Here is a 25,655-nt window from a genome sequence, read left to right as displayed (position 1 = left end):
ATATTTTTTTCAGTGTGTTTTGCGCTGTGCGCCAAATGTAAGTTGGGGTTTGCCCACTACTCGGGTTCTTTATTGCCCGGCGGACCCTTCCTTTCAGGGCGGCCTGCTACCGGAATTTCGGATTTTCGTATAATAACAAACAAAAAAGAGCAAAAAACAAATAAACTAAATTTATCGACTTTTATTCTCCTCTCCTCTGTGCTGCACTCTGCCGGTGAAACTAATCAGCTAATTCGGCGATGGCAGAAGGCGAAGGTGTATCCGACCGGCCGGGACTCCGACGGCCGTGTTCTCCCGCAGGTACCGTTGGCTGCTATCGCAGCGGTCCTTTTCAATTAGCCAGGGAGGTGAGCAAGGCTCTTTTGTTGGAACCTCCCAAGCGACGTGGCGAGTAATCGCCGGGTCCACTCACTCCCCGTGAATGGCCCAGGTAGATACCGCAGTAAACTACCTCAGGTGGATCCGTTGTCCTGCCTGCTTCGCCCTCCGTTGCGATTAACTGTGGAGGAGAGCTATGCTCGTTCGGCTGATCCTCCACAGTGAGGGCGGCGTGGTGTCACTGGGTCCTTTGTAATTAGCCGGGGGAAGCGAGTGGCTCCTTTGCGATTAGCTTCCCGTTCCCGGCGACCCAACACCGCACTATACACTGTGCCCGAACCACGGGCCGACACTTTCCGACGGTCTTAGTTTGCCGTCGCACGCGCGCACTGAAACTTTTCTCTAGTGGCAGAAACTGTCCCACAAAAACTTATTACGGACGTCTGTTATTCGCCGTGGTTCGTCACTTTCTCACAACTCGATGGCCGCCTTCCTCACTCGACCCAAAACAAGCACCAAAAAAACGCACCGTCGCATAGCTGTCATTGCCATGGTACAGCATAGTTAGCAATCACTTTTACAGCGAGAGGAGAGCAGAGACCTACCTAAACCCTATGCTTCTTATATACAAATGTTCAACAAAAATTACTACACCTATCTGCACAAACAAAACCGTTCACAAACGAGAAAATGAACAAAAATTTACAACTTTAGTGTGAACGGTACAAAACAGCGGTGAGCATAAATTTTCGTAAACAATACACTCTACGGAGAGAGTACGCACGAAATGGTATATTTCCACCCAGTGCTAAATTGTTACCCTGACGGGTTACACATTAGAGGTTCATGCTTCCTGTTTATTCAATTATTAAACCAAAAACAATTTGTCTTGTGGAATACAATATATTTCAAAATATTCATAAACCAGTCGTTGTTCGAGTTCAATTTAGGGGGCTTTTTAGTATTGCACAGAACTAGAAAAAATCGTAAAAATTTACGTGTTCTGCTCCTGACATATATGAGCATCAAAAATGTTTCAGATTTATTTTAATTTCACATAACTATGAATTTCGTAAATCATGTTTAATTTAAATGTCGATGAATGCAATTTGTTAAAGTAATGTTGGTGGAATAGGAAAAAAATATTGTGTGATTTTTTTCAATTTAACAAAATTTGAAAACATTTTTGGTTGCTGGTTGCAAAAAAAATCTCGGGTAACTTAGAATAAAGGCTAATGCCTTTATGTCATCTTTCAAGATTCATTTGTCATAATGTCATCTTTCAAGATTCATTTGGAGGATATTTCGAATAAAACTTCATTCGTCAAGCTCGGAATAATTGCAGCGAATTAATCTGTCCAGATCATTAAAGCATTAAAGCGGGGTACTAATTTCTTCCTAAAGATTGAAATGATAAAATGCATATCGATGCTTGAATATCCACGATTTCCCTAGATTTATAGAGCATCGTGAACGCAAGCTCAATTTCTTCCCCTCAAACCTCAACAGAATCCAATTAGCGGTACCTGTTGCCTAATGTCCGCTCCACAAGCCATATGTTCTTAACTGAGGTAGCAAAATACGCTGAAAACCGCTAATATGGCCAGATGAATTTTATATTCAGATTCAGCATTACACAATGAACCTGAATTATTCAACAGCTTGTATGTTCGTGAACCAAATAACCAACCAAGCAACAAGGGACCACTATTCAAGAGAGAAGATAATACTGATATACTCTCTCTCTCTAAATGATACAACTGTTCATCATTATAATGATACAACCTTATGTGAATATATTCGTTCCTGTTTCTGTTTCCTCGTATTGTTGTAGCGACCATTCATTCGGTTGTGGTGAAGGCAAGCGTTTTACTGAACTGTATTGTGGTTCGTTCAGATTGAATTTGAATGAATGGTGAAAGCTCTGAGAAATATACAATTGGAACAACAAGAAAAAATCCATTGCAGAATTCATTCAGGCCTGTAAATTATGCAAACGGAACAAAGTCATAAAGAATACTAGAGAAAAACAAATAGTTACAATAACCCCGTCATCTCCATTTGAAGTAATACCAATAGACACAGTAGGTCCGTTACCCAAAACTAACAATAATAACAGATACGCAGTCAGCATTCAATGCGACTTAACAAAATATATAGTATTAATACCAGTCCCAACAAAAGAGGCCAATATCATCGCAAAAGCACTAGTAAACGATTTTCTATTAACATACGGAACAGTTTACATACGCTTTACTACCTCCCAGCGCTTGGCTCGCTTTCCGACCAAACGCAATAAATAAGATAGTGCGCATGCAATCTCGTTACACACGATAGGAATAGGTTTTCCCGCTTTACACCGAGCCGGCGCTTGCTTCGGTGCACAGCGACGCAACCTAAAAACAATCAATAAATTCAATATTGCAAGATAAGCAAGTTTGGTCTTCGCTTCGTTTTATGTCTCTTTTTAGCTTTAAGGAAAAGGGTATATAAGGAGAATTTGGATAATAAACGACGCTCATAATTATTGGTCTGACCCGACTCGGCGGATGTACATCCAGTCCGGCAATCGGCTATCAAACCATTGAGTTAAGAATTCATTCAGTACATTTTGTTCCTTTGCAAAATCTAACTAAGTCACCCATCCAAGTTGCATCTCGTTCCGCGAAGATTATAAACATATTTCATGCCTTTAAACATATTTCAACGGACATTTAGCATATCGGATATTTGGCATAATTTTGAGAAGTGATCACACTGGAGATCATTTGCTATTTTTTCAACTACAGGGAAACACATAATTTAAGACAGTGCGAGAAGTCAGGTAATTCGGCATAATTTTGAGCCGTGCTACTGCTGAACAATTTTCCGCACAAATATTTTTATGTTAAAGAAAACAGTAATTTAGCATAACGGTCGTTTGGCATAGGTATATGTAGTGATAAAGTTTTTGATTAACAGGATGTTTTTTGAAGATATCCTTTCTTGTATGTATTATGTATTTTGATTATATGTTGACAATAACGTTCATCGTTCGAGGGAAAGTTAGTTGTGCAATTATAAGCAGCTGTCATGTAGCTCAAATGTTTTAACATAACGGGTACTACCTAAATATTTAAATGACTTAAAATGAGTTTTTTTACCAATAAAAACATTAACGACCAATGTGGCTACGCCACATCACATCAAGTTGCGTGCTGTCCGACATCGCTGTCGCTCCGTCGGACTTAAACTAATTTATAGCCCCTGTTTGAGTAATCAGGGCAAACGAGTTGATGACAGGTTTGCTTGCGGGGGGTCGCCGCTTCCAACGGCAGGTCGGCAGACACTTCGCCTCCGTCACGGTTATGCGGCAATGCCGCGTTGCATTGGTTTCGCCCCAAGTGCTAGAGTAGTGTAACAACCGACGGTTGAATATATATAAGTTAATAAATCATCGGTTGAAAAACATGAGGAAATCTTCAAATGAAAAAGTATATAATTTTAAAAAACAGCTCATGATTTAAAGAAAGATAATAAGGATAATTATAACAATGTATGGAAAACCAAAATTCACTGACGATCATAATTATAATGGCCAAAACAAAACATACGTCGGGTGGATCGCAGTTCTACACTATACTATGCAAAAAAGTATGTCATAGCAAAGAATCCATAATTGCAAGAATGAATAAGCACAAAAATTTCAAAAAAAACTCAAATGAGCTGCTTATATTGAAAAAAGGCAAAATCAGTTATAAAATATTAAAAAATCACTTGAAATATAATCAATATTAGGCAATGGATAACAACACATTATTATTGCTTAATGCAGCTTTAACCTTATGGGTCATTCACCTGATAAACTATACATTCTTATGTTATTCCAAATGACACTTAGCAAAATTATGCAAAATGTCCGTTATGCCAAATGACCGTTATGTCTGTTACGCCAAATGACCTTCAGTGTGATCAATTCACAAAATTATGCTAAATGACCATTATGCCAAATAACTGTTATGCCAAATGACCTTCAGTGGATCAATTCTCCAAATTATGCTAAATGACTTTATGCCAAATGACTTTATGCTAAACGGCCGCTCCCGTAAAAAAAGAATCGTTAAGGTACGAGAAAAATTAACTACGATCGATTGAAAAAAATGAAGAAAGTGGTTTTTCGGCAATACAGTAATGTTTCGATTATATCACGCTTATACAGTTATGTTCAAAATAATAGCAGTGGGTATTCCAAAATATAGAAACTAGAACAATTGTAAATATACGCATTAATTCGAATGCACTTCATAGTCAATACATGAAACTAGTTCATCCCCACTTGAATATAGGTTTTATTTCGCAAAATTTATTTTTCAGTATTTTAAATTTCAGATATTTATAAAAATCACTGTTCTCAAAAATAGCAGCACGTAGTTTAAAACAAGAAAATCATGGTTTAAATTCAGCGATCCGCTCGTTCTGAAACTCATTACTACTCTTCAGTACTTTGTAGCATATCCGTTATTTTTAATAACTACCACTCATCGCTTCTGCATCGAGTCTACAAGGACTTGGCAACGAGAGAAAGGAATTGCAGCCCACGAATCACGAACTACACACCATAGCTCTTCTACATTTTTCGGCTTTGCTTCAGAAACAGCGTATTTTACATCTCCCCACAGGTTTTCAATGGGATTAAGGTCTGGAGATTGCGCTGGCCACTCCATAACCTCAATCTTCTTCTCCTGGAACCAAGCTTTCGCATGTTTGCTTGTATGCTTTGGGTCATTGTCCTGCTGGAACACTCATTTTGGGGGCATCTCCTCTTCGGCATATGGTAACATAGCTTCGTTGAGTATTTTGATGTATCCATGATGCCTGGTATGCGATGTATTGGACCTACGCCATGTTTTACTGTCTTTACCGTACACTTTGGTTGGTATTCTGTTCCCGGTAAACGTCTGACGTATTGTTGGCGGCCCTTTGTTCCAAAGAGCACTATTTTTGACTCATCTGTCCACAAAACGTTCCGCCATCTTTGTACGGGCCAGTCAATGTGCATTTTAGCAAACTTAGTGCGATTCAAAACGTGCAGTTTTCTCAATAACGGTACTTTACAGGGACTATATATATATATATATATATATATATATATATATATATATATATATATATATATATATATATATATATATATATATATATATATATATATATATATATATATATATATATATATATATATATATATATATATATATATATATATATATATATATATATATATATATATATATATATATATATATATATATATATATATATATATATATATATATATATATATATATATATATATATATATATATATATATATATATATATATATATATATATATATATATATATATATATATATATATATATATATATATATATATTTAGAAAAACAGCATTTCGAGATAATCGAGTTTAATATTCCATGTTACCACTGCTGTTGGTAGACGAAGGGCGATTGGGAACGCCGCAACTTTCGATCTATTTCTCAGATCACTATAAAAATATTGGAAAATATTCTCAAGGAGTTGTACTTTCAGATAAATTCAAATCGATTTTTTGAAAAATAATAAGGTATGTAACCCCTTAAGATCAAAACAATTCAAAACAATTATTCATTAAATGCACAATTTAGTTGCCGTCTAATTTTGAAACACCTCCAAACCCAACTCTCCACGGTAGGCCTTACCGTTTTAATGTTGTACGTTTCATTGGAAACGAGCCATTCAATCATTTTGATGCGACGAATTGAATTATATATATATATATATATATATATATATATATATATATATATATATATATATATATATATATATATATATATATATATATATATATATATATATATATATATATATATATATATATATATATATATATATATATATATATATATATATATATATATATATATATATATATATATATATATATATATATATATATATTTAGAAAAACAGCATTTCGAGATAATCGAGTTTAATATTCCATGTTACCACTGCTGTTGGTAGACGAAGGGCGATTGGGAACGCCGCAACTTTCGATCTATTTCTCAGATCACTATAAAAATATTGGAAAATATTCTCAAGGAGTTGTACTTTCAGATAAATTCAAATCGATTTTTTGAAAAATAATAAGGTATGTAACCCCTTAAGATCAAAACAATTCAAAACAATTGTTTAGGAATGAACTAAACCACTAAGTTGGCAACACAGATAAGTTCCACATTATTATCTCTCTCCCGTAGATCTGCTCTTATCAGTCTATTTCCCTTATCACCAGCAGAAAGATAGGGATAGCAGGTAGCTATCGATCGTGCATGATCGTATCCTATATTCACCACTGCACCATAGCAGCGACCAGTCTGCTAGGTCAGTTTCAGTTAAGTTCAGACCATCCGTCACATCGCATCTGTGTATCTAAACCGCGCTAGATAACAGAGCAAATAAAGTTCAAGTATATAGTGAAGTTTTTCTTTCTAAAATAAATTGTGTTTCAATAGTGCAACGACTTGTGATATTTCACTACGGGACAGTTCCGAAAGTCACTAGTCAACCGCGTCGCGAGTGCGTGTGCGCCCAAAAGGGCTATTGTGCTTGGCCCGTCGGCCATCTCTAACAAACTGCCAGGCCAACGGCCTGTGGAACGAGGTCAGTGACCTCCGCTACTGATAAAATACGCGTTCTAAATCCGATCGAGACCATTGGTCCTTCGAGCCGGATAAAACCGCAAAATTGCTCGATTGGACGAAGATTCGCGTATTTAATTTGTGCGAACGGAGAGGGAATCGTTAGTGAAGAAAAACTCACGCGGTCTGCTACCGCGAGTGATAATAGGTGGACGAACAATTGGAAGGCCTCACGGACGCATTGTCCCAACCGCGTGGTTGCTGCTGATCGCCATCGCACTTCTTGGATCGTACACGGAGGAAAGTTTGTTGCAAGGTTTGGCTGTTTATTGGATACATTTCTTTCTGGAGAATTACTGTGCTGCTGTTCATCGCTGAGAATAAAACGGATAAGTATATGTTGCATGTCTGTGGTGGCGTTAAATGCATGATGCGCCAATTGCATGTTGGTTTTTGGGTGAGTGGAATATTGGCAAATAAAAGCTGGAAATCTAAAGCACGAGTGTTTTTCTTTTGGGATTTGTGAGCCCGGGTTTGAGTGTGATTATATGATTGGCGGATCGTCTGACTTGTTGGTATTTTTTCTAGTTGTTGGGTCCACTGCTGCTGTCAATTCCTTTGGTCACTTGTCAATCGGGAGCGCGAAATTACAAATCGTCGTGTCGGTCAATTCATCTAATAGTGTTCCTGATCAACGAAATGTGTCGAAAAGTGAACAGTGAAGTGAAGTTTGCAGTATTGCTTCGATACTAATAAGTGAAGTTTGGACTAAAGTGAGTGAACAGTTTCAAATCTGAAAATCTAACTTTAAAGTTTCCAAGTGACATCAGCAGTACTGCAAACCAGTAAGAAGACCTAAAGTGTAGTGCAAAAATGGATGAAATGAAGGAGTTCAAGAAGCAAGAGCGGCAGTTGCGGTCATCTATCAAAACGATAGCGAAGTTTATACAAGGATTTCGCCGAGAAGTGCATGAAAGGCAAATTGAAGTTCGACTCGAAACTTTGGAGAACGCGATGAGAAAATTTTACACTGTGCGGCGCAAGATTGAGCTGATAATCGACGAGGAAGATGAGAAGCCAGATTTGAAGGAGTCGGCAGAGCAACGAACCGAACGTTTAGAAGCACTGGCAATCCAGCGAGAGGAGGAATTTGATGAAGCTATTCGGGTTGTAGAGGAGGAATATTTCGAGATCAAGTCTTCTCCCATTGCTTTGCGAGCCAAGTCGATTTTGCAACCAAGGCAGGTTGGTCCCATTGAAGATGTTGCTATTCCTCAGCCTTCTGTTTCTCGTGTTAAGCTACCGGATATCAAGCTACCCTCATTCAGCGGAAAGGTGAAGGAATGGATTACGTTTCGAGATTCGTTCCGCAGCTTGATTCATAACAACCGTCAGCTGGATGATGTTGACAAGTTTACATATTTACGGTCTTCAGTAACTGGCGATGCGTTTCAGGAGATTGACTCCGTGGAACTTTCAGCAGACAACTACGAGGTAGCCTGGAGAATTTTGGAGAAGAGGTTTGAAAACAAAAAGCTCATCGTAAAGGCCCATTTGGATGCTCTGTTCGCGATTGAGCCAATGCGAAGAGAAAGCTGCGACGCTCTGAACACTCTGATCAGTGAATTCGATCGCAACTTACAAATGCTGGCGAAGATAGGCGAACACCCGGAAAATTGGTCGACAATACTTGCTCATATGGTATGCTCTCGCTTGGATGCGGTCACTATTCGTCAATGGGAAACCCACCACAACTCTAAAGAGGTGCCAATATACGATAACCTGATGGAATTTCTACGAGATCAGTGCACGGTATTGCAGTCAATCGCTCCAAGCAAATCTAGTGTTGATGAATCGAGACGTTCACGTTTGTCCGTTACTCATACTTCAGCTCAGTCATCGAAGAGATGTGTGTTTTGCGGTGAATCGTTTCACATAGTGTTTCGCTGCAATAAGTTTAAGAGTATGTCAGTTGCCCAGCGAGTCGAGGACGTGAACCGAAGGCGACTTTGCCGAAATTGTTTGTCAGTGGGTCACTTTGCTGATTGTTGCTCACGAGGATCCTGCAATCGGTGCGGCGGCAAGCATCACACCCTTCTGCACTACGAGAATACAGCAGTTGTCATTCGCCCAGTGAAACCTCCCACTCCGCAAGTACAAGGTAGACCACAGGTAGCAGGCCCACAACCTCAACAAATCGTACCAAAACCGCAAGGTCAGACACAAAACACACCCACTCAATCACCCACACAAGTAAAGGCCACAACTTCACATCCCGTAATTCGCACCAGCTCTCAAAACACTCACCCACAATCCACCACAGACTCACACGTAACAAATACTCTCAAGACTACTACGCAAGCATCGCCGCGACAGATTCTTATGTCTACTGCGATTGTTCGCGTTGAAGATCAGTTTGGAAACACTTCGTTTGCCAGAACTTTGTTAGATTCATGCTCAGAGTTCTGTTATATGACTACTAGCTTTTCGAGAAGATTGAAGTTCCGAGAATCCCCTTCGTTCTTGAGAGTTGAAGGCATTGGTAATGGCAGTGTTGCATCAACAAAGTTCGTGGAAGCAAATATTCAACCACGACTACCGTCAATCTCAACGTTTACGGAGACAATGCAGTTCCATGTTCTACCGAAGATCACCCGAACTTTGCCTATTCGGCCTATTCAAGTCGACATCAGTCTGTTTCCATCAGATCTTGTGTTAGCAGATCCATCGTACGGAAAACCAGGATCGATTGATATGATTATCGGAGCAGAGTGCTACTACGACCTGCTCACTGCTGGAAGGAAGAAGCTACCCGAGGATGGCCCCACTCTACAAGATACCGTATTCGGTTGGGTAATATCTGGAAAGGTTCCGGAGGATCCCAACATTCCTAGAACTTCAAGCTACGTCACTTCTACAGCGGATCTACAAGAGTTGCTTGCAAGGTTCTGGGAGCTTGAAACCTGTCATGTCAACAGTACCCATTCGGTTGAAGAGACTGCCTGCGAGGAACTGTTTGAAAGAACAACCGTGCGCGATGCTGAAGGTAAATTTGTCGTAACTCTACCAAGGAAAGAGTTTGCCATCGCAAGACTGGGAGAATCGAAAAATATCGCACACAAACGATTCCTTAATCTCGAGAGAAGACTCGACGCAAACCTTGAACTAAAGGCAATGTACCGCGAGTTTATCCACGAATATCTGTTGATGGGCCATATGAAGGAGATTATCGATGAGTCCTGTGATGACCCAGTTTACTACATGCCGCATCACGCAGTGCTGAAACCAGACAGTACTACAACAAAACTACGAGTTGTCTTCGACGGATCTTGTCGTACGTCTAGCGGAATTTCCCTGAACGACACGCTAATGGTGGGACCCGTCGTACAGGATGATTTGATATCGATCATCACCCGTTTCCGACTGCATCGGTTTGCGCTTGTGGCTGACGTAGCCAAAATGTACCGGATGGTTCGTGTGCAGCCATCGGACCAACACTTACAGCGGATTCTTTGGAGGGAATCGCCGGAAGAACCTATAAAGATCTTCGAGCTTACCACAGTCACGTACGGGACTGCAAGTGCACCGTATCTTGCGACGAAGTGTTTGACGAAACTAGGGAAAGACAGTGAGTCGACTCACCCCATTGCCGCTAGGGTAATCCAAGAAGACTTTTACGTCGATGATATGCTGTCAGGAGCCGATAGTATCGAAGAAGCTAATGCATTGATTTCGGAAGTGACCCAGGTAACCAACTCAGCCGGTTTCACACTCAGAAAGTGGAACTCCAATTCTGCTAAGTTGCTTTCAAGACTGCCGAAAAATCTGCGAGATGAACGATCCACTCTGGAGTTAGATTCATCCAGTTCTACTGTGAAAACACTTGGTTTGCGGTGGGACACTAGTTCTGATAGTTTTTGCTTTAGTTTTCCACAGTGGCGATCGAACTCCGCCGCCATTACCAAACGTAGTATCCACTCAGATGCAGCGTGTCTGTTTGACCCGCTAGGATTAGTGGGACCAGTAGTTGTACAGGCGAAGATTTTTATTCAGCAACTCTGGCGTCTGAAGTGCGATTGGGACGACCCGTTGGATGAATCACTACAAGAAGTTTGGAAGGAATACAAGCAAAATTTAATGGCTCTAGAATCGTTATCAATTCCCCGTTGGATTGGTTGCAGTAATGATTGGTCCGAAGTTCAACTACATGGATTTTGCGATGCATCAGAGGTCGCATATGGAGCCTGTCTGTACCTTCGTTGCACGGCTTTAGATGGAACAATCACCACACGTCTCATTACGTCCAAGTCCAGAGTAGCACCACTGGAAAATCTGAAGACCAAGAAAAAGAAAGTATCCATTCCTCGATTGGAACTGTCATCGGCCCTTCTACTCAGTCATCTGTTCGAGAAGTTCGCCCGAATCGCACCTGTTAAGTCGGCCTATTTCTGGACAGACTCGATGATAGTCAAGCACTGGTTAGCATCTCAGCCATCACGATGGCAAGCGTTCGTAGCAAATCGAGTATCGGAAATTCAGCATCTCACCAAGGACGGAACTTGGAACCACGTACCAGGAATTGAAAATCCTGCAGACTTGATTTCTCGAGGGATGTCACCAGCTCAACTACAATATCAGTCTCTGTGGTTCGAGGGTCCCCTGTGGATGTCGCAAATGGGACAATATTGGCCGAAAACTGTAGAGCCCGTACCAGATCAGATAGAGCCTGCAATGCTGGAAGAGCGACCGTCGTCATCATTTCCTACTCAAGCACTGCCACCCAGCGACATCTTTGGAATGCGTTCGTCATACACCGAACTTCTTCGACTTGTAGCGCTTCTTCTGCGCTTCAGATTCAACGCACAAACCTGTAATAAGCAGTCCAGAAAAACCGGAAATATTTCGCACGTTGAATTAGAGCAAGCCGTGCTCGTGCTGGTTCGTCTATCGCAGCAGGAGTGTTTTTCAGCAGAGTTGCGCAGCTTAACAAAGAATGGTCAAGTTCATGAAGGATCCACTATCAATAGTCTACGTCCACGTTTGTCTGCTGATGGTGTAATTCGCGTTGGCGGTCGGCTTCTCCATGCACCGATACCAGCTTCCAGGAAGCATCCGTTCATCTTGGATAGTCATCATCCTTTTACAACTCTAATTGTGAGGCATTATCATCTACGTTTGTTCCACACCGGACAGCAATTGCTGATTGCTTCCGTTCGAGAGAAGTTTTGGCCAACCGCTATTCACAGCTTGGCCAGAAAAGTGATCCACGAGTGCGTAGCGTGTTTCAAACGAAAGCCCAAAGCGTTAGAGCAGCTTATGGCAGATCTCCCGCCTGAACGTGTCACTCCATCTTCACCGTTTTTGAAGGTAGGAGTGGATTATTGTGGTCCGTTCTTCATCAGCTATCCTAACCGTCGTACTCGGCCAGTGAAGAGTTACGTGGCAATATTTGTATGCCTCGCAGTGAAGGCAGTTCATCTAGAGCTCGTAGCAGATCTGACCACTCAAGCGTTCCTAGCTGCATTGAAGCGATTTGTAGCCCGTCGAGGAAAACCACAACTAATCGTTCGTCGGCGCCAAACGTGAATTGATTGAGCTACATCGACTATTTCACGGACAGCACTTCCAAGATGCTGTTGTCAAGGATGCGGAAAACGATAACATCGAGTTTCGCTTCATTCCACCTCGCAGCCCAAACTTTGGTGGGCTATGGGAGGCACAAGTAAAGTCATTTAAGAATCACTTCCGGAAGACAATCGGTCTGAGGACTCTCACCGTTGACGAAATGCTAACAGCTTTAGCGCAGACACCGGTCAGCAGCGACCCGAACGATTTCGAAGCGCTCACTCCAGGGCACTTTTTAGTGCATCGGCCTTTGACTGCGATCCCAGAACCAGGCCTTCAGGATATACCAATCAATAGGCTATGTGGCAGCGAGCCCAATGTCTCACTCAGCAAATGTGGAAGAAGTGGAGCACTCAGTACCTGTCTGACCTTCACAATCGCACTAAGTGGACTAGGCAGCGAGACAACGTGGCAGAAGGAACGATGGTTTTACTGAAGGACGAGAATACACCTCCGCTGAAGTGGAACCTAGGACGAGTAGTGAAGGTCTTCTACGGAGCAGATGGCAACATCCGAGTTGTCACCGTGCGTACCAAGGACGGCTGTTTCGACAGAGCGATATCTAAAATCTGCGTTCTTCCAATCCGGGACAACGTCACGGAATCAACGGCAGTTGGGAACTAAACCCACTGTTGCAGCAATGCGGAGGGCTCCCCAGTGAGTGCCTCCGCAGTCCAGTTAAGTTTTTGTTTTATTTTACATTGCAAAAAGTTCAAGAAATTTTTGTCCTCCATAGGTCATCCTGCCCCGGTCCTCCGGGTCAGAAATCATCATTTCAAGTCATCAATGCAGTCATCCGTCAATCTGCAGTTGGTCGAAGCTCGTATTCGTCTCGTTTGTGCATGCATGTTGGAAGTTCTCTTTATTTGGTGAAGGCAAATGAAACAGTCTTGTCTCATTTGATTGGTAGTTATAAGCACGCATCAGTTTCGACGCGCAAGGCGTCCACGTTGGCCAAAAGGGTCATCGTCTGGTTAAGCAAGTCTAATTGTTTCGCAATATCGTTGTCAGTTACACAGTTCATCGTCTTTTCTCATCTGGAGACCAGCCATGGTACCATCTCCAGTCAGCCTCGGTTAGTCAGTTGAGGTTGGGTCTGATCACCTCGTCCAGTCAGCTAGAATCTCCGAGTCTACAAGCAAGCTATTTCGACTACCAACGTCATCCAAGTTCGAGGAACCCTCCCCACGAGCAACCACATCGTGAAGTATTCGCAAGCACCTAACAAGCTTGTGTGGGTAAGTTGTTCCGGTTTTACGAAAATCTCCATCAGAATACTACATCCATGTCATTCCGAGGAAATCACCAACCAAAACCATGCATACAAAATGCACAACGAGTCGTAATGAAGAAGGAAGGAAGTCATTCGCATCAACCGATGCACCCACACGCAGCGTACGAGACACCAGCCAGCATATTGATATCCGAAAGCCATAGATGACCATCGTCCCTCACATAGGAAAATAATCCGAAATTCAGAGGCAGTGAAGGCAGTATCCAATCATCCGTAGCAGAAGTAGAAGCAATCTTTAATCCGAAATTAAAAAGCAACCATCGCCACAGAACCGAGAGGACTCGGTGTCGTCATCATCCGCAACAGATTTGAAGCATTTGAAAAGTGAATTCAAGTTGAAATGTGCATAAACAAAATTTGTAAAAGTTATGTTGAAGTAGTAGCAGATAGGAGCGAGAAGTACAGCATAGATTAGAAATGTGAGGACAGTTCAAGTTTGAAACCCCGTTGGTTTCAAGGCGGGCGGCATGTTTAGGAATGAACTAAACCACTAAGTTGGCAACACAGATAAGTTCCACATTATTATCTCTCTCCCGTAGATCTGCTCTTATCAGTCTATTTCCCTTATCACCAGCAGAAAGATAGGGATAGCAGGTAGCTATCGATCGTGCATGGTCGTATCCTATATTCACCACTGCACCATAGCAGCGACCAGTCTGCTAGGTCAGTTTCAGTTAAGTTCAGACCATCCGTCACATCGCATCTGTGTATCTAAACCGCGCTAGATAACAGAGCAAATAAAGTTCAAGTATATAGTGAAGTTTTTCTTTCTAAAATAAATTGTGTTTCAATAGTGCAACGACTTGTGATATTTCACTACGGGACAGTTCCGAAAGTCACTAGTCAACCGCGTCGCGAGTGCGTGTGCGCCCAAAAGGGCTATTGTGCTTGGCCCGTCGGCCATCTCTAACAAACTGCCAGGCCAACGGCCTGTGGAACGAGGTCAGTGACCTCCGCTACTGATAAAATACGCGTTCTAAATCCGATCGAGACCAACAATTATTCATTAAATGCACAATTTAGTTGCCGTCTAATTTTGAAACACCTCCAAACCCAACTCTCCACGGTAGGCCTTACCGTTTTAATGTTGTACGTTTCATTGGAAACGAGCCATTCAATCATTTTGATGCGACGAATTGAATTGGCGCATTTGATAATAAATGCTCAAGAGCGTCGAAAAATATGTATTACCCATGTTTAATGTGTACTCATTATTTACTTTAACTGAATTTGCCAATAAAACTGACTGAAAACTGTTCTTCTAAAGTTTCAGGTCTTCGTATGTTTTATTTACAGTATGGTTTTTACACATAATTTCACGACCTTTTATTAAAGTGTCATTCATCCCGTAAGAAATACATTGCGACGAATCGTGCGCCGAATAGCGCTACGAATCTTGCTGCATTGAAAAATAATCGTCGTGTCTCCTTTGGAAAAACTCGGACAATATTTGCGACATCTGAAAAAAATGCTTCAAATATTAATGCTGGCTTACAAAAAAACGCAAAAAACACTGCAGAATAACTGCAGTGTTTTCCAGGATGCTTTTCAATACTGGCTGTGGAAGGGTTAGAATAGAATAGACTTCGTAAAAAATACCAAGTCTGTTTGTCCCATTGTTGAAATTCTACGCTCAATTATCCCACTAACAAAAAATTGAAAAAAGTATATAATAAAACATAATTACGTAGCGCTTCATTTATTAATACATTATGCTAGATTCTGAGGACTAAACAAAACTGCTAGAGAAAGTTTCAGAGAAAAGAGATCGGTGTGATTTTAATAATTGTGGTAGTGAGATCAGTCCTGTAAAGCCTTCGCTTCGTAATAGGAGAACATCGGGAGACTTGACCAAGCACAGATTTCTATTATTGGCTATGACGTGTTCTATTAGGTTCTTATTTTAAAAAAAAAATATTTTTATACTTGTTTCAATCCCTTAAGGTAATTTTAAAAGTTTGGAGTGAAAAATCGTTTCCTATTTTTATACTTGTTTCGATCCCTTAAGGTAATTTTAAAAGTTTGGAATGAAAATTCCTTTCCTTATAGAAAATATTTCGTAATTAATAGATTTGAGTTAAATGACGTAATTTTTTATCAAGCTTTGTATGGACATATCTATTCGACTAACAATTTTAAAGTACTTATATCTCATCCTATTGCTTATGAAGAAGTGAAATGATTTTACATTAATCGGACCATTGGAATAGTTGTTACTAAAATTTGCACAACATTGAACCACAGATAACAGACGTTTAGGCTAGAACAAAATTTCTTCAAAAACCTGTGTAAACTTTCAAATTGATATACGTTGAAAATCCGTGTTTCACTATTGCCATCTGCGCAACTGTTTGCTACACGTGTTTGACAGCTGCACTCTAACTGCATTGTAGTGATCACTGCGCCATCTGCAAACGTTTGCCAAACATGTTTCAGACATCTGATTTATTCGGAATTTCAGTAGCGGGTATTTACACACGATTCAAATCGAGCCTAAACGTCTGTTATCTGTGATTGAACGTAAGAGCTAATGTTGGGGAGATTTAACCAAGATTTTATGGAGAGACTTCACCAAGTGGCAATAAGCTAAAGAAAGATGCAAAATTTCTGATATTTACTATGCTGTGGTACCTACTGTTAATGTTAATCACGTCACACAAAAATCCCACCTAATACATCAGTCCATATCTTTTAGTACTATTAGGGACCATTCATAAATTACGTAACGCAAAAATTGCCCAAAATTGACTCCCCCCTCCTCCCATGTAACAAATTGTCACAAATTTCTCATAACATACATAACAAATTAACAGAAAAAATTTTTTTCTTCGGTGAAAACATGTTACGTGACAATCTAGCTAACTCCCCCTCCCCCCTATGTCACAACATATCACAACCTGCTGTACCACCTCACCCCCCCCCCCCCGGAAAAAAACGTAACGTAATTTATGAATGGTCCCTTAATCAAAGCTAGCAGTAATATGGCTAATTTCATAACATGTGAACATGCAATGTAAGCAGTAGATAATCCTTAAAAGGAAATACATTCAAAAATCGAAATTTATGAAACTCAACCCTTTTATATTTTTTACTGCTACCTAAGAAAAACAAATTCACAGAAAAAACTTTTATAACTTTTGCAAAAGCGAATTAAAAATTCTGCAAAAAAACATGAACACGCACAACACCTTTGCACATCATCTCATTGAGTTTTGAAGGATTGAAAACGTTTTTAGAGATTTATGTAGGTTTAGCTGAAAACCTGGTCAAGCTCCCCTACTTATTTGTAATTTCTTGTCAAATATTGTACACGGTAACCTGTTATATTAATATTGATTTAGGTTAATCTGAAAGCTCTCGACGCGCACCTTCGTAAACAAAAGGAATAATAAACACCATTTGCATTTGTGATGGGACTGATATGCGTAGAATTTTACGGTTTCTATCTGATTTCTCAACATAACAGCCCACCTTCACATTTTTTGCAAAAATCCACGTAAATTGATTTTTTAATAAAAAACTTTGAAAACATTTTCTCTGAACGTAATTTCTCGTGCACCAGTAAACCTAAGCGGCAAACGAAAAACAAACCGAGGTGCTGTGTAAATGTAACTCCGATTTATTTTTTTACCTCCGCTGAACACAACAAAAAGAAAAACCGCTCATTGTGTAAAGCGTGTAACGTGTGGAAATTTGGTTCCCGTATCATTTGCAGGGAAATTAAGAGGAAAGCACTAGTACAACTATTGAGTCAAGTACCCTAATATGTTCAGCCCTATTCACTGACGTCAGTAACTGATTAGAAAATTTCCAAAATTTCCTTCGTCACTAGGTGACGTGACTGCGAATAAGGCCACCAATACCGCTGATTAGCCTCACCAGATTTATTTAGTATATTCGGTTTAATTTATGGTATTCAGTTGTCAATTACTGCTGTACATGTTACATTCATGCATCTTTGCTTACGTACCTTGTTCTTCGTCTAAGATAAATGTGTTGATACAATTACAAATTTTTCGGCAATTTTTATGCTAAAACGTAAGATGTGGAAACTAACGACGCTGAATCCCTCTGGATCAAGACTCGACACGTTAATCGTTTGTTTACCATTTATCTGTCAGTGTCATTCCAATCGAGCACGAGACCTGTCAATGGCCCTCGTTCCAGAAAGATTCAAAGCGATTTTCTTCGGATTGACTGCTTTTGACAGGTCTCGTGCTCGATTGGAATGACACTTACAGCTAAATAAAAAGAATAAGATAGAGATGGCGAGTATTTCAAGGGATTCAGCGTCTTTATAGTGGAAACCTACACTGCAAATAATGTACACTTTTTTTCGAAGAGTTTCGACACATAAGATTCAAGTGTCAAGCCACACTGAAAATTCAAGAGTTTTCCATTTGTCCTTCAATGAATTTACACTTCAAAATTAAGTGTGCCACCCTATGACATGATCGACTATCATCGCATTTAAAATTTTAAGTGTCAACATAGTAAATCATACATGTTTCACCCATATTTTCGAAAACATTCCACCCATAAAATTTAAGTTTCAAACCACATGGAAAAATTAAGATTTTTCCATATGCACTTTAATAAAATTACACTTGAAAAGTATGTGTACCATTTAATGGCATAATCGATAACCATCACAATTCAATTTCATGTGTCAGTGCAATAAATCAGAAAAGTTTTGCTCTTTAAATCCATTGGTTTTTACAAGTGCGGCAATATTAAGTGTAGAAACATTTAAAAAGTTCAGTTTTCCACATCAATTTGAGATGGCTGTGAAAAAACTTGCAGAACTGATATTTAGACAGGATTTCGGCAGCGTATTCTGGTAATTTTAGATGGTAAGTAATATATTATGTAAAGTTATAAATTATTGACCTGTTTTTTCTTTATTGCAGAATGAAGATGAGGTGCTAGCGGAACTTAAGCTAGAGACATCCAGCTTTTCAAGGGGGCGACCTTACACAGCAAGTTGTCTTCAGAAGCTGAAAAATAAACTTTACTCCATAAATTTGTTATTTGTAAGTAGATTAAGTTGGCTTTTATAATAAAATAAAATAAAAGGTCTAAATAAAACAGAAATATCTAGTGTACTTTATTTTTATTCAAAGCAAACAATGTTCTTGTCATATAGAAAATAACATTTACACACATGTCTTTCATAAGAAATTATTTAATCTTTAAGTTGACACAGTTGATGTCCATGTGTATTACACTCAATAACTATTTTTCAGACACTTCATTTGAAAGCACCACGCATATGAAACTTAAGTGTGGCATCTGTTGGAATTAACGAGTTTTTAAAGAAGATTGTTATTAAGTGTCTAACACATAAGATCTAAGTGTGAAGCCAGTTGCGGCAAAATTAAGTGTTAAACACTTGAGTTCAATGTGTGGATTATTTGCAGTGTAAGACAAGACAAGACGATTTCTGGAGCCAGCGTGGAGCCAAAATGACGTCTTTGAATTTGACTAATGGGATACTGTTTTCGTTACCACAGGGCTCATTTCCCAGTGTTGGAATCATGATCAGTACAAGTTGCCTAATGTACACTCAAAAAATAAATCACGTTTCTTCTACGTGAAAACATATCTGAATCTTAATTAAATTTAATTAATTCGTCTCTATCTATAATTTAGTCAGTATTATTTCGGAATAATTTAAACAGTGGCTGATGTTTCAGCCATTTTTCTCACACAGGAAATTCACGTGAACTACGTTACGACGGTCAACGTTGCATAACTTAAAGGTTACGGGTGAATCAAATAAATTTTGCAGGATTATCAAATGTCGTTCATACGAATCACGTAATGTATGTTAAACGATGAAAAATATTTATTCACGTGACAATTCATGTAATTTCAAAGTTATTTATGTTTTGAGTGTAATAATTTAAATTCATCAATTCGGTATCGTAAAAATTTAACCCTTAAATGCGCAATGTTGTTTTAGAACAAAATCCTGAAAATCGTCTAAAAATTATGGCATTGACGTGATATAGCTGTGAGACAATTATCACAAAATTCCAAAAAAACCGATTTGCGCCCTTATGGATTAATATATATATATATATATATATATATATATATATATATATATATATATATATATATATATATATATATATATATATATATATATATATATATATATATATATATATATATATATATATATATATATATATATATATATATATATATATATATATATATATATATATATATATATATATATATATATATATATATATATATATATATATATATATATATATATATATATATATATATATATATATATATATATATATATATATATATATATATATATATATATATATATATATATATATATATATATATATATATATATATATATATATATAATATAATATATAATATATAACGCTAAATATTTGAATAAAGACGTGACATATCAATCATTTGTTTACCATTTATATATTAGTTTCCTTCCGATCGAATACCTGTCGATAGAATTCATATCTCGACAAACATATGATTACGGCCTAAAAGCCAACTGTCACAATCCACTTTGAATGAAAATTCCGGACAAACCGTTACACGCCAATCACAGATGTTGGTAGTAAACAAAAGAGAAAAGTTTTCTCTTTCATAAACTGTTGTGAACTGTGTTCAACTAGTAACGGTTTGTCTGGAATTTCCATTCAAAGTGGATTTTGACAGTTGGCTTTTAGGCCGTAATCATATGTTTGTCGAGATATCAAGTAAATTCTTTTCGATCATTTGTATTTGTATGTGTATTTGTGACGTTAGCCTGTTAGCGTATTTGTGATCTTTAAATTTTCTATTCTCGATTAGAATGATTAGAATGTCTCTGACCTATGTATAAAAAGAAAACAAAATATAGAGATGCCGAGTCATTATCCAGTGATTCTATTTTTTGTTTTAGTGTTTCGGATTCTCCTCGTCAGTAACTAGCACCAACTGGGTGTCTAGTTAGACGATGTATCTAAGCTAGTACCCAAATTAGCACTAGTTAGACACTAAAATCCAAAAAGTCACACGTCTTGCGTGAACACTAAACAACTGGCTTATACCGAGTGATGTCTCGATAATAAGCACAGAAGTTCTGTTTGCCGACGAAGAATATGAACCGAAACTGTCTTATGGTTTGAAGACCCAAACGCCTGAAATTATGCAAATTCCCAAATGGGAAAATTTTGGACGATACCAATTTTTTTTGTGCATAAGGACACATACCTTACATCATGTACGGCTTTTATTTTAGTGTTTCGGATTCTCCTCGTCAGTAACTAGCACCATCTGGGTGTCTAGTTAGACGATGTATCTAAGCTAGTACCCAAATTAGCACTAGTTAGACACTAAAATCCAAAAAGTCACACGTCTTGCGTGAACACTAAACAACTGGCTTATACCGAGTGATGTCTCGATAGTAAGCACAGAAGTTCTGTTTGCCGACGAAGAATATGAACCGAAACTGTCTTATGGTTTGAAGACCCAAACGCCTGAAATTATGCATAATTTGGGTACTAGCTTAGATACATCGTCTAACTAGACACCCAGTTGGTGCTAGTTACTGACGAGGAGAATCCGAAACACTAAAACAAAAGCCGTAAGGTATGTGTCCTTATGCACAAAAAAAATTTGGTATCGTCCAAAATTTTCCCATTTGGGAATTTGCATAAGTGATTCTATGTTTTTATGTAAATCTACTAAATAAAAATTGTGTAGTCTGCAGACTGTTCTGTAACGAGTCGTTCACATGGTAAGATGGCGGGAGGGTAAGTCGATTATATTTATGAATGTTAGTTTTGTTCTTGCAGTCTGATATGATATTATGCTGGTCAGATTTGCTAGTAACATGTAGTACCGTGCAAGACCCATCTACCGATCAATTAACAGCGATTTCTACTTCCAACGCTCTTTAAAAAACAATGTTAAAAGGCATTTCAATTCGATCTTCGTTTTCAACTAGAATATTTAATCAACTATCAAGAAAAATACGCAAGTTTGGAAATGAATTGGCAGACAGTGCAAAATAGCCGAAAAGCCCAACAATTCTAGAGCACCATTCACCGATCACTACAAGTAATAGATATCCATTTGCCGGAAATTCTAGGTTTATAATTTTTTATTACCGACAAATTAGGTCCAAACATGTGTTGCAAACTTTGTTCATTCGGTTTGTCTATAATTCACTTAGGCTGTGAACCATTTGGTGAAATTTTTAACTTTTAGTTAAAATCTGACACTTCGAATGTTATTTGAAAAATAACCCTACTCTGGAGCATGGTTAAAATTGACAGAGCGATAGTTAAATTTGACAGCTCGATGGTTAAAGTTTTTCCCATGATGCAGAATAAAAAGGTGGAAACATTTTCTGTACCTATTTGAGGTTGTCAATATTTTTCAATACAAAATTAAGGGATGAAGATGGAAACGATAACGTGTTGTGTTAAGATTTGTTTGAGTTATTTCAGGATGTGGATGTTTACTTTTCATGGCTATGACTGTCATACTTAATGTAATAAGAAAAAAAACTAATTTTAAAATATCGACAAATGTTCACACCTCTACCAATTTGTGGTCATCGCAGCTGTCAATTCTAAATAACTATCCATATGTCAACTTTTGAAATGGTTCACTCTCTCGGTTAAATTTTTCCATTCAAGAGAAAATAACTTTCGAACTGTCAAATTTTAACTAAAAGTTAAAGAAAATCGCCAAATGGTTCACAGCCTTAGAATTATTGTCCTTACACAGTTTTATTAACAGTTGGCTTTGAGTTAAGAGAAAAAAAGCGGTAAAATGGCAACGGATTTAATACAGCATTCAAGTATAACTATTTGGAAAAATATGAAAAGACGAATAATGAAAGTGTATATTATATTGATGTTCTACGTACTATTTCCATATTTCACTTTATTTATAATTTCTAAATTCCGTGCAATATTCGAGTCAAAACAATTTCGCCATCAAGTGATCGGTGAAAGGAGGCCTATCGGTGGATGGGCTCTGCACGGTATTCGATATGGCGAAAGGTTTGTTAATGAAACGGACACTGTGTATTATTAGAGCACTCTAGTTAGAGTGTGGCCAAGAGGCCATGACGTATCCAAACGAACATGAAATTTGACGTATTTCTATTGTGTATACGTCAAATTCCATGTTCGTTTGGATACGTCATGGCCTTTTGGCCACACTCTAACTCGAGTGCTCTACACGCAACCGTAAAATAACCTACAGAATAAGTTCTTTTAACTTAAATTTAGGTACTTTCGAGCTGTGCATCACTTTCGCACTTATTAGTGTTGTCAAAAACAAAACGAGAGATTCGACTCAGTCGAGGTCTTCCGTGCAGTAAGGTACTTTTGAGTTGTTTGGGGTATACTCAAAATTAGGTAAATTCAACTTAAATTTAAGTAAATTAAACTCAAGGTTGAGTTATTATTTTTGCCGTAGTTAAATGGAAACTACCTTCAACACGGTTTATCTAATTTTACATTCCTGCACCATACCACGAGATTGAGTCAAAAGTACTGAATTTTAGGTAGTTTTTCGGTGGCGTGTATGTATTATAACCTATCCAAATATGAAGAAGAAATTGGCTACACTGCCAACATCGCTAGCCGCATACAGTCAACTGTCATCAATTATTCAGCAGGGCACGAAAAAAGCAAGAAAACCAAAAATAAGAGGCCAGTTGACGGCGCCGATGGTTGGGTGGTAAGCGTGACCGCCACCCACCCCGGTTGGTCTGGGTTCAATCCCAGTCGAGGTCGTTGAGATTTTTCAGAGGTGAGAAACTCCGCTAGCGAATGACGGATCTCAAATAGTAGCATGTCTGTAATAATATACGTACATGGAACTATTGAGAACCAGAGCTACAGGTCCCAAGCCCTGGTAAAGGAGGATGGTTGTGATGATCGGGGCCGCGGTCACCACGTAAAGCAAGATAGGTCTAACCCCAATTCCAAGGCGTGAAGCGACCCGTGCCGAGGGATGAGTGATCGAGGAGGTGAAAAAGATGCTCGATCGTTAACGGAGCCTGTGGGGTACCTGGGCAACCCCCACAGTAAGCGTCCCTTACCACGCTAATGCGGGCTCTGGCGTGGCGGACATTTATTCTCGCGCTACTCGTGGGATCTGATATGGAGAACAAAAACAATAACTGTAGTAAACAAACGGAGGTGCCAAACCCCTTCGCTAGAGGTGGTTTGGCGAGGTCTCCCCCGTGGGGAGAGTAGTGGAGCGACGAGTGCTGCATCTGATAGCACCAGTGGCCCCCCAGTAGTGGTAGGAAATAGCCCTACCAACGCACTGGACGAGACACTTTCCGCGATGAGCAAAGTGGTGGAGCAGCTCGATTCAATAATCGAGTTCACTAGCGCAAAGCAAAACATAAGCAAGGAGTTAAAACAGAGTCTCCAGGAGCTCCGGAAAACTGTTCGTGTCGCAAGACAGAAGCAGCAGGCTTATGCCAAGAGGGTGGAATGTCGGGAGAAGTCCGACAGAGAAACCCAGACAGTGGCCTCCAAGAGGGAGGGAAGAGAGAAGGTCGATATAGGCACTCAGACGGTGGCCTTCACCTTCTATGGAGCAGCCACGTCACTCGAAGCGGCGGCCGAGTTCCCCTCGAAGGGAAAAGGCAAGGGCAAGTGCAATCGTAAGACGGCGTCAAACGCAAAGCGCCCTAGGAAGTCGCCAGGCGAGGGTGCAAAAACCGACACCACACGGCGTGTAACCATTAAGGCCAAACGCCGTCTGGCCGAGGTAAGCGAGGGCGAGAATGACCTCGCTGAGCAGAGCGTTGGTACCAGCAACCCGGCTCGACCGGGGCAGGGGGCGTTAACCCCTGGACGCTGGTCACCAAGAAGAAGCCGGCACCGACACCGGAGGTACCGCGGCCCGCAAAGAAGGCCAAGGACAGAGGTGAGGCCTTGTGGTTAAAAACCGACAAGGACAAATACGCCGATGTCTTAAAGTCGATGAAGGCGGCCGAAAGCCTTGCGGCCCTTGGCACCATGAGCCACAAATCGATTTTTTGGTCGAAAATCCAGAACTTATGAACCGTTAGTACTAGACTTTCAATGTCTTTGGAACAAATTCTCTACAATAAGTGTTCTTCAAAATTGGGGTGGCCCTCTCGATTTTTTAAAATAAAAAAATTATCTCCTGAATGAAAAAAGAAATGTAGAGAAATTAATTTTGAGTAACTTTGCTGAAGACGTCGACACTCTATCTTCAACGGTTTTTATTTTACAGCGATTTCCCTTGTTCCGTTTAGGGTGGCTCTTGACGATTTTATGCTCAAAATTCGACATTTTCTAAGCTAAATAACTCCAAAGGTGGCAAAAAGTGGCAATCAATGTTATGACCAACTGACAGTACTTCAAAAACACTACAAAATAAGGGGTACATGGTTTGTCTCCTAGCGACTGTTCATGTGAAATGTTTGCTTATAAACTCCCTCTGTTATAGAGAATGTATGCGGAATTCATCTAAATTCGCGCTTAAAATATATATTAATCATAGTCGCCGTTCTTATATACACATATCCGGATGTCCGATGCAAATCAAACTCAATGGTACTCTCGAAACATGTTACTCTAAACTTGTTTCGTGGAGTGAAATTGTACATAAAACATGTGGTTTATGGACAACGGTTTATAAAAAGAATGTTTGGAGTATTTGCATGGCATACGCTTTATTCGCATGGCAATAAAGAAATTATTA

General features: G+C 39.3%; 2 protein-coding genes across 2 annotated transcripts in view; one reads left to right on the top strand and one right to left on the bottom strand.

Annotated features, from left to right (window-relative positions):
* The window catches only part of LOC131692992 (probable glutamine--tRNA ligase), a 172,527-nt gene extending 154,501 nt beyond the window's left edge, over positions 1-18,026 (bottom strand). The window contains exon 1 of the mRNA XM_058980424.1: positions 17,872-18,026. The gene's annotated coding sequence lies outside the window, so the exon portion shown is untranslated. The remainder of the gene's footprint in view (positions 1-17,871) is intronic.
* LOC131687546 (uncharacterized) lies at positions 7,856-12,568 on the top strand. The gene has a single exon (XM_058971637.1). It carries the CDS (start codon positions 7,856-7,858, stop codon positions 12,566-12,568), a length of 4,713 nt encoding a protein of 1,570 aa, XP_058827620.1.
* Positions 18,027-25,655: the final 7,629 nt, after the last annotated feature.

The sequence above is a fragment of the Topomyia yanbarensis genome, chromosome 3 (assembly GCF_030247195.1).
Source record: "Topomyia yanbarensis strain Yona2022 chromosome 3, ASM3024719v1, whole genome shotgun sequence".
In the NCBI taxonomy this organism is placed as follows: domain Eukaryota; kingdom Metazoa; phylum Arthropoda; class Insecta; order Diptera; family Culicidae; genus Topomyia; species Topomyia yanbarensis.
Note: the sequence above shows the minus strand (reverse complement) of the source record. Positions and strands in the feature narration are given on the sequence as shown.

Bases quoted from the DNA above. Each gene is read 5' to 3' on its own strand.
- LOC131687546 (XM_058971637.1), top strand. From the start codon at position 7,856: ATGGATGAAATGAAGGAGTTCAAGAAGCAAGAGCGGCAGTTGCGGTCA.